At 38.1% G+C, this 13,382-nt stretch overlaps 1 protein-coding gene across 8 annotated transcripts in view; it reads left to right on the top strand.

Moving 5' to 3' along the window:
- LOC104140056 (multiple epidermal growth factor-like domains protein 6) overlaps positions 1 to 13,382 on the top strand; it is a 214,318-nt gene that overhangs the window by 111,341 nt on the left and 89,595 nt on the right. For 7 of the 8 annotated variants that reach the window (XR_011142750.1, XR_011142751.1, XM_068953773.1 and 4 more), the window contains exon 5: positions 7,627 to 7,749. The exons of the other annotated variant lie outside the window; for it this stretch is intronic. Coding sequence is in view for 5 of the 7 variants with exons in the window: in XM_068953773.1 (XP_068809874.1) it covers positions 7,627 to 7,749 (123 nt within the window). In the remaining 2 variants the exon portion in view is untranslated. The remainder of the gene's footprint in view (positions 1 to 7,626; positions 7,750 to 13,382) is intronic. 8 annotated transcript variants of the gene reach the window in all.

Here is a 13,382-nt window from a genome sequence, read left to right as displayed (position 1 = left end):
ATTATACTTTCTTTTATGTTTTGATCGTAACCATCATCGCAGGCAAAGGCAAACACTTGTCTAATTTGATAAAATATCTTTAATTGCAGCAACGGTACTTGAGGTTTGGGCTGGAGGCATCAGCTCTGTTTGTAATCATAGTTCTAGCCATACTCCACAGTCATCTCCAATCATAGCCAATTAGCGTCTGTTAGTCTGTTGTTGCTTTATTCAGATGTTCTGGGACATTCAGTTGCGTTATTCACACCTTGCCTGTGAAAATGTATTTTTAAAATGAGTACTATTGTAGGATTTTATTGTAATGTGATATATTTCCTCTCATTTCACTTACTCCTATCAGTGTAGGAAAGAAAACTTTGTACATGATTTAGGTCTTGTATTTAACACTTAGGAAGTAGTTGCTCTTGCTCTATAGAGTATTTTAGAGGGATAAAAAAACCAAATCAAAGCTGATATCTTTTCACATAACTGTTTGGTTTTGGAAGTCATTGTTGCAAAACGTGAGTGAAGCTCACGAACAAAAAAAAAGAAAAACAAAAAAAAAGAGAGAGCAGCTGTGTGTATGGTTGTGCAGGACTGCCGTAATCAGTCATACAGATTTGGAAAGGACTGTTAAACACTGTGTTTCAGAATTTATCCTAGTCTTCAGTTACTAGAGAGCAGGAGGAGAGCTTGTGATAGTACGGATCGTCTCTGTACCGACAATGTGGTACCAAACGTTTTCTGATACTTCTCAAGATGAACCACAGCTCAAGTCTAACATAATTTTTGCCAGCGTCTTGTTTTTTAAGAGCTTCTTGTTTAATTTATTTAAATTTTGAGCCAGGTTCTTCCCTCTACAGTGTTTTTATTCTGACTTTAAAGGAGTTGTTCTTGGTGTGTGCCAGTGCATTGATGAACCTGGTGAATCCTTATCTGCAGCCTATGATTTTAATGAGGGAAAATGAAAACTGGTGAAATAAGTTTTATAACTAGGGCTTTTGTTTGATTTTGATTTTGCATCTAGGTTTCACAACACCAGATTTGTTAATGCTCCGTATCAGAAGACGGCTGTCCGTTTTAGAGATTCAGATTGCAAGGGGAAGGTGTGCCCTACGTGCATTCGTACGATTTGATGACGGATGTGCTCTGCGTATGTAAATGTGATGTGTGGGTTAAGAGAAGTACATGCAGTAGTAATTTGGAAAGAAAAAGGACTAATTTGGGAAAGCACAGATACTACAGCTGCCGGGAGAGACAATGGCTGTGATGGGTGTTTTCTGAGAGTTCACTCAGGACGAATCTGTGCCAGACTCTCAGACACGTCTGCTCCGTTCATCAGGTGCTTGTTAATAACAGCTCAGCAGCTCAGATTTATGGTACTTCGTAACAGCACAAGAAGAAATATTCATCCGGTTATTGACTTTGTGGAGAAGAAAACCTAATAAAGCATTAAGAGTGCTTAATCAATACACATGTAGGACTGTGCTTGACTATCAGAATGAGCAGTTTTGTTTTCTATTCAGACGGATAATTTATGGTTAGCGCTGGAAGTGATGGATGTAATTTACGTTTAGAGACAATTACTGTTAAAAGAAGACTGTTATATGGCTCTTGCACAAAACGAGGAGGAAAAAAAGGCAGACGTATTATCTGGGGTGTGGGCACTGTGTTCATCAGCCTGTCTATAGGTCAACTAGTTTTGTATAACGTTACTATGATATATATGCATAGGTATTGGCATCAGCTACATTATAGGCAAATCACTGGTATGGCACAAAGTTCAAATCAACTTTCTCAAGTTTCAAGTTTTATTCAGACATATGGTTTTTGTTCTAGACCATCTGGGCCATAGTTCTGAAAAACAGTGCCTAAAGCCTTAAGCAAGTTAAGGGGCTACCTATTCAGTGGATAAAAAGTAGATCAAATCATTTAGATCTATAAATGGGAATATGAAAGTCCAGTTCTAAAATCTCTGTTTACATTATTTGCGAACTCATTGTCACTGCGTGTTCTGGATGCTAAAAGTTTATACAGAGGCAAGAGCAAACAGACAAATTCATGGAATTGGCCCATCAAGAGCTGATATTTTAAAGACGGTGTTTGTGCCTTAAGAGGTGATTGAGCCACGGCGTGCTGGGCGTAGGAACAATATCCTGGTCGTGTCTGTGGGCTGGCCTGGTTTACGCTTTTCCCTGTGTACCTGCTACTGACCACTGCTTTAAAAGGTTTGGCCCAAGGTAGCACTGTTATGACCCCCTGCTTGGGTGAATTGATCTTGTGATAATTATGGCTCTGCTGGCAGAGATATCCCCTGCGGTTCTGAATTAAAAAACGTGCTGTCCCTCACCACTGCAGATTCTTCAAATATTGCGTATCTGGCAGATGTTTTGGAGGTGTTTCCAGTTTGCAGCTCATTCACTGAGTTCTCCCAGGTGCCAGAAGACAGCTCTGTATAGATTTTTAATAATTTAAAATTCTGTAATTTTCTGTAGTATTAAAAGGCTCTGATTACTGGGCAGAGTGAAGGTGAAGCGGGCAAGGGTATGTTACGGTTTGCAGGTACTTGCCTGTAACACCTCCATGTAAATGCAAAATGTAACACATACATACCCCTTTGTATACGTACCAGGTACTCGTGTATATTGTTTGAGGTAGACATATAGGTAGATTTAAGTTGCCCATTGCAAATCATACTTAGAGTCTGATTCAAAGCATCATGAGTATAGGGTTTTGCAGCTGAAAGCATTTGAGTTATGTTTGCAGAGTTAGGAATTTACATATCTAAGTTGCCATTAAAATGACGCTAGTACTGTGTGCTAGACTAATACTTTTAAGCTAATCAGGATAACCTTCCATTTCCATGGTAGTGAGCTTTGTTCATGTGGTATTGCAATAAGAATGTGAATGATTTTTACAGATTTTGTTCCACTTTAGTGATTTATTGCAAATCCCATAAGCTATGACATGCACTGAAGTCAGCTTCTTATGGTTCAGAGCACAGGTTAGCCCCAAAGGGGTGGTCACTGAGATGGCAGGTTTAGCCATGTGGCTGGCTTAAAAATAAATAAATAAAGTTATTGCTCATGTGTGGCTCATAAACATAGCAACCCTGGAAAAAATGTTTTAAACAGCGGCCTGCAGTTATGAGATTCTCTTTGTTATCTGAGATATGAATGTCTATTTGTATTAATTTATGTTAATGTTCATATTAATTTATACTGTTTTATATTGCATGAACTCGTTATACTAGTAACATGTCATACTTAAAAGATACCGTAAACTGAAGGCAGTAGGGTAGCTGCCATGTGCCATAGATATAAACACAGACTGCAGGGCAGACTGCGTCTCGTGCTGCTTTTTAGGGATGCTGCACTCAGCTCTGTGCAGAGGAGCTGCACGACTGCAGCCCTCCCCAGTTGCTGAGCTTAGAGGTGTGGAGAGGAGACTTGCAGCCTAACATATTGCTGCTTCTTAGTGGAAGACTGACTTTTTTTTAATTTGTCCTAATCTGCTTGCTAGATTTGAGAGTTAGTAATAATGCAGGTCACTTCTGTTAGATTTAAAATTGGAATCATCAGTGAAAGACATTTTGTCCAGTGTCTGCTTTTATAAAAAATTTTCACTTGCAGGAAATCTGAAATCACTTAGTTTTACATAAAATCTCAATGAAACATTCTTTTTTACTGAAGCCTGGGGTGTTCACTAACTTGCTCTGCTACGTGATATTTTCAAACAAGGTGTGAGTAGCATTAAACAAGAATGCAGAAGAAAGGGGAATGGAATCAGTCCTTCTCTATTTATCGTATAGCTCCTGGGCATATTTAATTGAGCAAAGGTGTTTCATATAATGAAATGAGACATCTTCTCCTTCTCTGAAGGTATAAAGCATTTGATGAGATTTTTAGATAAATGAATACCTTTGTTGTGTGTGGTGCTGCCCTGTAAGACCATGCGTGTAGGGAAAGTAGGACATGTAGGCACGTGTCTACAATCCACGCTTTTGAGTACTAGTGGATTTTAAATATACTGTTTTCTTCCACTTGTATAATAGACAGATCATGTATAACGTTAATCTGGAAACTATCATTGATGAAGAAGGGTTTTTCGTCTACTGAAAGAGTCTTTTTTAAGACTTGGTATGGCAGGATTGAAAGCTCTCGTGGAGCATGTCCTATGGATAATGTTTCTGTGCTGCAACATTGGCTCTATAAATAAATGTGAAATACTGCAGTAGCAAAAATCACATTTATTTTTGAAGCGCCTACAGTATGTCATTACAGATGGATTGATGGTCTTGATAACATTGAACTTTTGTCAGGCCTAAGCTGGCAGACTTGTAACATGTCAGAAATTTTCTGTCATTTTTCTTGCTATCCAAGAGACAAATTTATTTGCAACCTTGAATGACAATGAATATGGAAAGCAAGCTGAAATTTGTCATTTAGCAGAATTGTTTTTCTTGGTTTGTGTGTTTTTTTTTTAATTACAGTGTCAAATCTGTAATCAGATTTTAAAATTCTCAATACTTTGTGTGCTTTAAGAATATAGAACAGGTGCTTGCAGGTTATAAGTGCTATATGGATTGTGTTTTTACAAATGTCAAACAAACTCATTTTTGGTTCATATTCAGATCATTTATTTTTGTGCTCCTTTGACTGAGGTAACTTCTGACCTTTATTACTGAATTTAGAAAACAAACGGGCATGGTGCAGACAATGGAGAAACCTTTCTACAGGGACTCATAGTACAATTAAGGAGGCAGGTGCTTAGGGAGTAAATTTTCCTGACCCTCAAGTTAGAACTATTACAGTTTATACCTCATGAGTGTATGTCTTCAAATGCTGTGTGATAGGGATAAGGCTATATCAAAAAGCTTATTTTGTTTTCTTACGTGAAGCTAGTTATCATTTAGTTGCTGAGTCCTGATGATCAGTTTTAAATGAAATATTTGTTTTAATGAGGCGTGTGAACGAAAAGTCAAGTTTTCTGCATATAGTAGAATAAGCAGTGGATTTCTGGTGTAAGGGGAAGCAGCAAGCACGGCATGAAAGCGTGCGTTAAGGCAGAGATGAGGAAATCCTGGACGCAGCGTAAGAAGTAAGAGAGAGAGATGGGAAAAGTGGCTATGGGTCACGTAGCACAGATACTTTTATCGTGGCATGCCACATGTGGGGACCACAGCTTTTTATGCGGAACAGGAAATAAACAGATTTCTGATTGCTAATATAAACACACTGCAATCAAAAGCAAAAATATTCTATACATTGATATGCAATAGCACTGCAGAATTCCAAATATATTTTACGCTAGTGAAATCAAGAGCATAATGATTAGCTTCTCAGCTAGAAACACTTTCTTTTAATCTTTTGGTTCAAAGTACAGAGACGGATGTTAATAAATTGGTCTGAGTATCGCAGATCACATCATGCAGTCAATATGTTATGCTAGGAGGTCAAGTAGTATAGTATATGTTAAACATAGTCTAGAAAGAATAAAGTAATTTTCAATACTATAAGTATAAAAGTATAGAAGTTGAAGCTGTGGAGCAAGGTTATTACGTAGCTCGTTGCTGCTCATTACCTCAAGGCATATCAGGGCGTCTGCTAGTCAGAGGAAATAAATCATTTGGAACATGCCTGTTTTGTCGAACTTCCGTGTGATACCCAACAGTGCCGTGCTGCCTTCTCGTACCTTGAGGAAAGTGGCTCAAATCTGTCCCTGGGCATGTGCTCCCTCAGTCTCTTCCGAAAAGTCTGTCTTTGCTATGGTTCTTCTGGTGTTCTGGGGTGTGCGTGAGTGCATTTTCTGCAAAAAAAGTTATCTGTCCAAACTGTGTTCCCATGAAATCAAGAGAAGAATCTTGCTGACTTCATGAGAGTTAGGATATGGTTTAGCCTATAGCTGTGAGATAATTGATTTTTTCTTTATAACTTACCCATGTTTTTTCAATAATAATGAGGGCAAAGAAAGTTTTATGGTGTGGGTCATTACACTGAATTTAGAGCTGCAGAGAAATGAATTGATTTTAGTGAGTTTGCACTGCTTCAGCTTCACTTTGGCAAATGTTGACGTTTCATACATTTTCCTTTTAGCCTTTTAATAGTCTTGAACACCCCTCCCCACCGCCCCAGTTTCTTTAAGCTCTTTGTTTTGTAGCCAGAATCATTAATAAGCTAGTGAAACTGAGCTCAAGCTCATCAGTGAGCTGACAAACCTAGGTAAATCTTAGACTTTGAAGGCTAAGGATTGCAGCTGAAGGATTCTCATCTTTCTTGTATATATGTGAAATTCTTCTATACAGTGCTTTTTGTTTTCTTTTGACCAGTGTCTAATTAGACACTTTACAAAAAGCCGTGCTTCCCCGCTGGAAACGCAGAACGCTTCTTAGACGAAGCTATTGACTGTGATTCTAGTTATTCTTTTATTTGTCTTTCACTGCTTACCTTCTCCTGCTTCTCCATTGCTTTCCTTCTCCTGCTTCTCTAACCTGAATGTACTGTGTGATCTGTACCAGTGCCAAAGGCGTTGCAGATGTGAGAGCTGTCACCTGCATCCTCCTGCCAGCTTTGGAGCATGCATTATGTCCCCTTGGCCCTGGCTTTCCGCTGAACCTCATGCTGAGTAGCACTACTGCGCCAACAAGCTAGTTCAAGGCTTTTATCAACAAATCAAGAAAGATCCCCGCAACCCATTATTCTTATGCAGATTCATTGTTGTAACTCCTTACCCTGAACTGAATGAATTTTGCATCTCCGTGACAATATTAACACTTCAGAGAGAGCAATACAAGCCGGAAGGTGTTACACAAGATTTCTGAAATACATGAAATCAATACAGCAAATGCCTGCTGTTTTTGTTAAGTTTGCTATCCCATTTGACTGATTTTTTAGTTTGGAAATACTCTGGTACCGTCTGTTGTCTGTGATCCCATTCAACAGAACAGTACTGACCTGCAGAGTTCTGTCGACTTCAGAAGTTCTCATGCAGAATATATAAGTACATGGATTAAAAAAGCTGGTCTTCACTGGATTTTTCTCAGCCATTGGCTAGTTATTTATCTATATATTTATTTATATAGTTCTGTAATGTTCTTCATTTATAATGTGTAAATATCTATTTTTCCTATCCAAAACCATGCAGGAAAGCACAGATTCAAACAGAGGAGTATATAAGTCATGTGGATATTAGCACACACACATCCTACGGAAAGAAAGGACCTTCATTGATTTAAGATGCTACCATTGTCCGGGTGTTTTTCATCTCTGTCATGATTGCTAGAAGCAACACAATTGGCAATTGAGCTGCTAGAATTGACAGTGTAATAGTTGTTCCTGACCTGCTTTAGTGCAAAGTTAGCGTGTTTAGTATAGCCTGCTCTGAAAGGGAGGGTGCACTAATGCAGCTTGTTTTGCAGAGAAGTGGAAGAGGAAAAATTGCGCAGTCGTGTCTCTTGGTTGAGTTCTGGGGAACAGTAACATAGACGGGAGTCAGTTCTGCAGTCGCTGCCTGAATAGATCCTTAATTGTATTTATCAGTAGCTTTCTCAGTCTGTAAGATCAGAACTGTACATAGTTGTTATTAAATAAACAGATAATCTGATCAATGCTTGCTCCTTATTGACTGCCTAATACTTTCTCCTACCAGACGTGAATGAGTGTACCACTGAGAACGGTGGCTGTCACGACCAGTGCTGTAATACTATTGGCAGCTATTACTGCAAATGCCCGACTGGCCAGAAACTGGAGGAAGATGGAAAATCATGTGGAGGTAAAAATTCTTTGCTATGTCTCACCACTATGAGGAAATCATGGAAAGGAAAGGGAAATGTTACCTTTTATTTAGAGCCAGCTGAAGAGCATATACTCAGAGTTGTCAAGAGTATAGATCTTCTTATGTCTGGATTATGAAGATGTAACTCTAAGAACACTTCAAAGGGTTTTTATTGAAAAATTGTATCACTTAACCTGGATTGGTTGTGCCATGTTCTGATTATGAAACTTCCGTCATCTGTTTAAAAGCCTGAAGAAAGTATTTATATTTGCAAATATTTCATCTGTCTCTAAAACAAAACTGTTCTTATCAGAAAATGCGCATACATTTTTGCATTTCAGTCACAATTCCACAGCTGGAGATTAAGCGAATAAAAAGGGATTTAAAATCACATGCTCTGTAAACCCATTTGCCTTCTTCCTAGGGGAGATCTAAGTCCCGTTATGGGGTGATATTTGTTCTTGTACACAATCTCAGGTGCAAGTCTGACTTTGTGTGAAAACTAGAGCATTGCATAAGCTTATGTTAGAACAATTAAGTGAATTATGATTAGATTTCTAAATGACACTCTGATAAACATAGAGCAGGTGTAAATAAGCCTATTCACTACATTTTTGCATCATCAGATGCAAAGTGTAGATGAGATCAGGTGTAAAAATGTAGCCAAGGTATAGTGTATTACAGGTCAAAGTGGTTCCTTCTCCTTCTTGAATGCGCTTCCTTACACTTGTAATAAACGTTCTCTGCTCTGTGACCTTCTGGGTCCTGGCTGTGTGCCTAGTTTGCACCCTCAGTTGCGTTTCATTACTGTAATAAGTATATAGTTGAAGTTTTTTGATTCTCTCAAGATGAAAGGTGTTAGATACAGTTTTATTAAATGTATTATCATCTTCTCATAAGAAGCCATCTTCTTTGGCTTTTCCTGTTGCATAGCATCTCATAAATTCCTTTCTGCCAGGATTGCATTATACCATTGTTCTTTACCTCTTTAAACTTTTTTAAGGTTTGATACAAAGCAATGCCTTTCTTAGATGTGATTATATTCTTTATCCTAACTTTATAATTTATTCAGCTGCACTCTTTATTCGCTGGAAGACTGTAGAATTATTTTCCACTGCAAGCTATCATTTGATATCCAGCTTGACAACGTAAATAAGATCTGGATGGTTATTTTATTTTGATTGAAGTTTTTCATTATGGTCTTCTGTGCTTTCATTTTGGCCTCTGGAGAACTGAAGCCAGAAATACTGCGTGTGATTCACAGATTCCTGCTACTTCACCTCATTCTTCTGTTACCTCTTTCGGTGACTATTTGGTAATATACCTGTGAATGAGTTCATAGGACTGTATATTGATGAATATTTACTGTTTTCAGATTGACTTAAAAGTTATTCAGAAACTTCAGATTTTGAAAGCCAGGTTCCTACTCATCTTAATTCAAAATTATCTAGCATGTGACAGTACTATTTCTGTTGGAATAGTTGTGTTAGTAAGTTAGTTAAATTAGTGTTTCTTCTGCACAATTCTGCTATTCCTAAAATATACTTTAAATTCTATTATTTTGACATTCCTTAAAAACTTAAACAGAGCTTTCGAAATTTGACTCTTATACCATATATTATCTAACCAGGAATTACAGAAGAATACATTGTTAGCTATTTTGAAGCCACTGCTTGAAAACTTCACACAAAAAAGGAAATGTGGAATAAACTGGTTGCCATTCAAGTCATAAAATACTGTGATAGTAGGAGCGACGCTAATTACAAGTGAACGTTCAAATGAAGTCAGTAATGACAATGAGCATATGGCTATATGGACTTGCAACAAGAGACCTTCAACTTCTAGCCCTCAGATTTTGAAGCAGAAGTGACTTAGTGCTTGACCACTATTTGTGGGAAAAGTAAGCGTGTGACTTGGTATTTTATTGCTGCCCCTGGACGATGTTTCTGTGTTGCTCAGAGGTGCCTTTTTGCAGATGAGGATAAAATATGATCATGGAGGTTACCCGGGCATTTTGGAGGAATAAGGCTTATAGTCATTCTGGGTAGTTGCATTCTTTCTCTCCTTATAGCTTCAATCTCCTTTATATTACCTTTAGTCTAAAGTATCGTGTAAAATAGCTGGGTGCTATTATTCTGCTTCTGTTATCCATCTCACGGTTGGGTTTTATTTCACCAGTGACTGAAATGATCAATTGCTGTACAGTTTTTCATAAGCCAAGATACAAATAAGGCATAACATTATGAAAACCACCATAGAAGTCGTGCAGAATTTTATTTGGTAGGTCCTTATGGTGCAAAACTTGATATCGTTTTTCAGAAACAAAATAGAGTATCCTTCTGACAAAAAGGAAAGGTGTTGTCAGAAATAACTGTGTATTTCTTTAAAACTGTTGTTAGTCATTCAGAGCTCTTTAATGCTGAGGAGCGGAAAGTGGATAAAAATTAATGAATCCAACTATATGATGAAACGCACTGCTGACTTTGTCAATAATAGCTGTTCTTTTTGTGAGCAGTTTTAGGAGATCCGAGGGCCTAATCTCACAGCAGACGACGAAAGAGTTGAGAATGCTCAGGCTCAGTGGCATCAAAGGTGTCTGCAAGGCACGAGGCTACAGGAATGCAGACAAGACGACAGCAAAAAAATAGGCAATATAAACTTAAAACAAGTTATGGCAATCAGCATTAGCTAAGCATTTGCTTCCTGACATGGTTTGGGTGTTAGCTAAGAGAGCCATAGGGGCAGGGGATCGAACGGTACAGCTGCAGGCTCTGTAACCTTTCTCAGTACAGTAAGGATCTTCTCTAAACAGTTGTGGGCTCTCATAGCAGGATATATCGTTTAGAATTGTATGTTGTTAATATCTTACTTCACTATCTTACTTCTCCGCAACGCGTGGTGCTAACATCACGAAGCAAGTTGTAGTAAGGTGAAGGCACGTGTATCTGTATAGAAATGCCAGAGGGCTGAATTGATTAACCTTTCAAAACTAATTATCTAAGTTGTTGTTCCACAGCATTTTATCTCCCCTGTTCATGGACAGGCCTTCTTAGGTTTCCTTATCTGACAGAAGTTTTTTTGCAAGTAGTTGAATTTTGACATAAAACTCATGCTTACCTCTCGCTCTTCATGTTTCCTAATGACAAAACCCTCTGATTTGAATGGGAAAGGATTTGAATTTAATCGCTCTACAAATAATACAATAAATTAATATTTAACATTTATTAGGATGTGACTGTCAGCCTGATTGCGCAGCGTCTGCATCCACAGTGGAGTACAGAATTTTTGGGAGCAATCTTGTTAACGTTAGGGGGTGAATTTGCTCAAGAAAGCTGTAACGTGGTCAGAGTAAGGGAGGGGAAGTGTGTGTGTGTGTGTGCGCGCGTGTGTGCGCGTGCGTGTGTGAAGTGCCTTGTGCCTCTATCTGTAGAATTTGCAGTATTCGTTTAATAAAGGCTTGGCAGCTAGAAATGCTAGGCTTGTTTCGTGCTTTTGTCTCTGGTCTGCCAAGTAACTGAGGCAAATCAACTTCTTCATGCCGTACCTCCTTATTTGTTGAGCAGAGGTGACGCTGACTTCTTATGTGATACACCAGGAGATGTAAGATATGCTCGTTTTGTATTTCATATTAACACAAAACAATTCTACCTGAACATCATAGAAAGCAAAAGTGGTGTTTTCCAAACAAAGGTACAGTTTTAAAACTCAGTTACCAGTACAAGTCCAGATTTGTAAAGCATGCTGAGTCTAGGGCTACAAAATCATCTTTTTACACATGAATAAGCTGCAGAGGTCCAATAAGAAAGGCCATGACCTTATGTTAACCTTCTTTGATAGACTGTTGTTTCTTATTTATGTTATTGTGTTCTCATCTGTCAAGGCAACTGGAAGAAGTTAGAGACAAATGAAGTCATATGATTAGCCATTAATGAAAAGAAGCTTTTATTTTACTGATTAGAGTAATATTTGGATCACTGTAACCTGATCCACAGGCATCCCTGGGGATTTTAGACAAACTTCTGAGTCTTGGCAGCTTTCCTGACCTTTGCCAGATAGACCTTTGGAACGGCTGCGCCCTGAGACAGTGTGTGACTTTGCAAGGCCACCACTGTTTACCCAAGTAATATAATAGTCATTGCTGCCAGTGATTTGTCTTGATTTCATGTCTGATGGAAAGTCTTTAAACACTGTTTCCAAAGAAGAGTTAATAGCTTGCCTAAAAGGAATACTGAAGGATTTGTCTAACAGAAAGAAAGTGTTTATTAAAATGACCTCAGCATTTATTTAGTCTGTACGGTATGAGACTTTGGTGAAACCTAATGTTTTTGCTGAAGAGGGTGAACACACTAATTCTGCACTTTGGACTGTTTTCCTTACCCGTCGAATCAATTCACCAAGCTCCTGCTATGTACCATGAAAAACTGAAGGACCTAACAGCGTGCACCTCTAAGGAAATGGCAAGGAGCAAAGTGGAATAATACTGAAGGATGAATTATTGCAGAGATTACTTCATCATAGTCTCTGCTTTTATTTTTTAATAGGAGAAATGGGTCCACTGGAGGAATTCAGGATACTTTTGCAGTAGTGCTTGCCTTAGAAATTTCCATTTGACTCATAATATTATGACACACCACTACACAGATTTACTCTTGGGTATTTTCAGGAACACTTCAATAGAAAAAGAAGAAGAAAAATAAATGATATTTAACAGAAAGAAAAATAGACTGGTTCTGATTACACACACAACAAGTTTCACTCAGCATGAGCTCAAAACTTACAGTAATCCGGTGAAAGCAGTCCTGTATGAGGTAAAGCCCCCCGACCTCCTTTATCTTTCTCTGTTTCAAGACCTCATCTTAAGATAGGCAAATAAAACTGTTTGCAGGAATTGTAGCACAATTATCTGTAGCTGAATTACTGTGCCTACTTAATTTCCACCTCAGAGAAGAATTAGGGGGACAGGCACCACCATCTTGTGACCTTATCAGAAGGATAAGGACAATCTTGATTACTATGAAAGATTTTTTAATTAGTTTTTTTTTCCCCCCAGTAATTCAAGAGGGGAGAGAAGAAGAATGGGCAATGAAAAAAAGAGTTGGGAAAAGAGGAAAAAGTAATTTCTGGTATTCTCAACTGTGTCTTTAAGTGCTCTCTGGTATCCTGGGACTCCAAAATGGATTCTTACAGCTGAGTCAGAAAATTCTAAGTATTTAAATTGCAAAATATATTAAAAAGCCGTGAAGCATTCTGTCAAAAGCTGAAGAATAAACACTTTCCTCTCCATCAGTTTGTCCATCTGGAATACTGGTAGATGTCTGATCGTTTGAAGTAAATTTAACAAGTAGCAATAGCTGCTTTTACATTTAAATATTGCTTATTTATGATTATTTCTAAGTGCCAAATCAATGTCTTTAGTCATAAATAACGAGCACAATTACCACTTTTGATTTCTGATCCCAGTAGGTACAAATCATGGATTCCCATATTCTTTTTGTAAAAGGAAAGATACTAACTAAGACTCAGGTGTGCATTGTAAAGACTATTTGGCATTATGCAGGTAGACTTTTACAGTTTTCTGGAGAATTTAGGTGGGAGAACTGCCTATCGTTTATGCATGACTGCAAAGATGT

This window comes from Struthio camelus, chromosome 9, assembly GCF_040807025.1.
Source record: "Struthio camelus isolate bStrCam1 chromosome 9, bStrCam1.hap1, whole genome shotgun sequence".
Lineage (NCBI taxonomy): Eukaryota > Metazoa > Chordata > Aves > Struthioniformes > Struthionidae > Struthio > Struthio camelus.
This window is presented reverse-complemented; position numbering and strand designations above follow the sequence as displayed.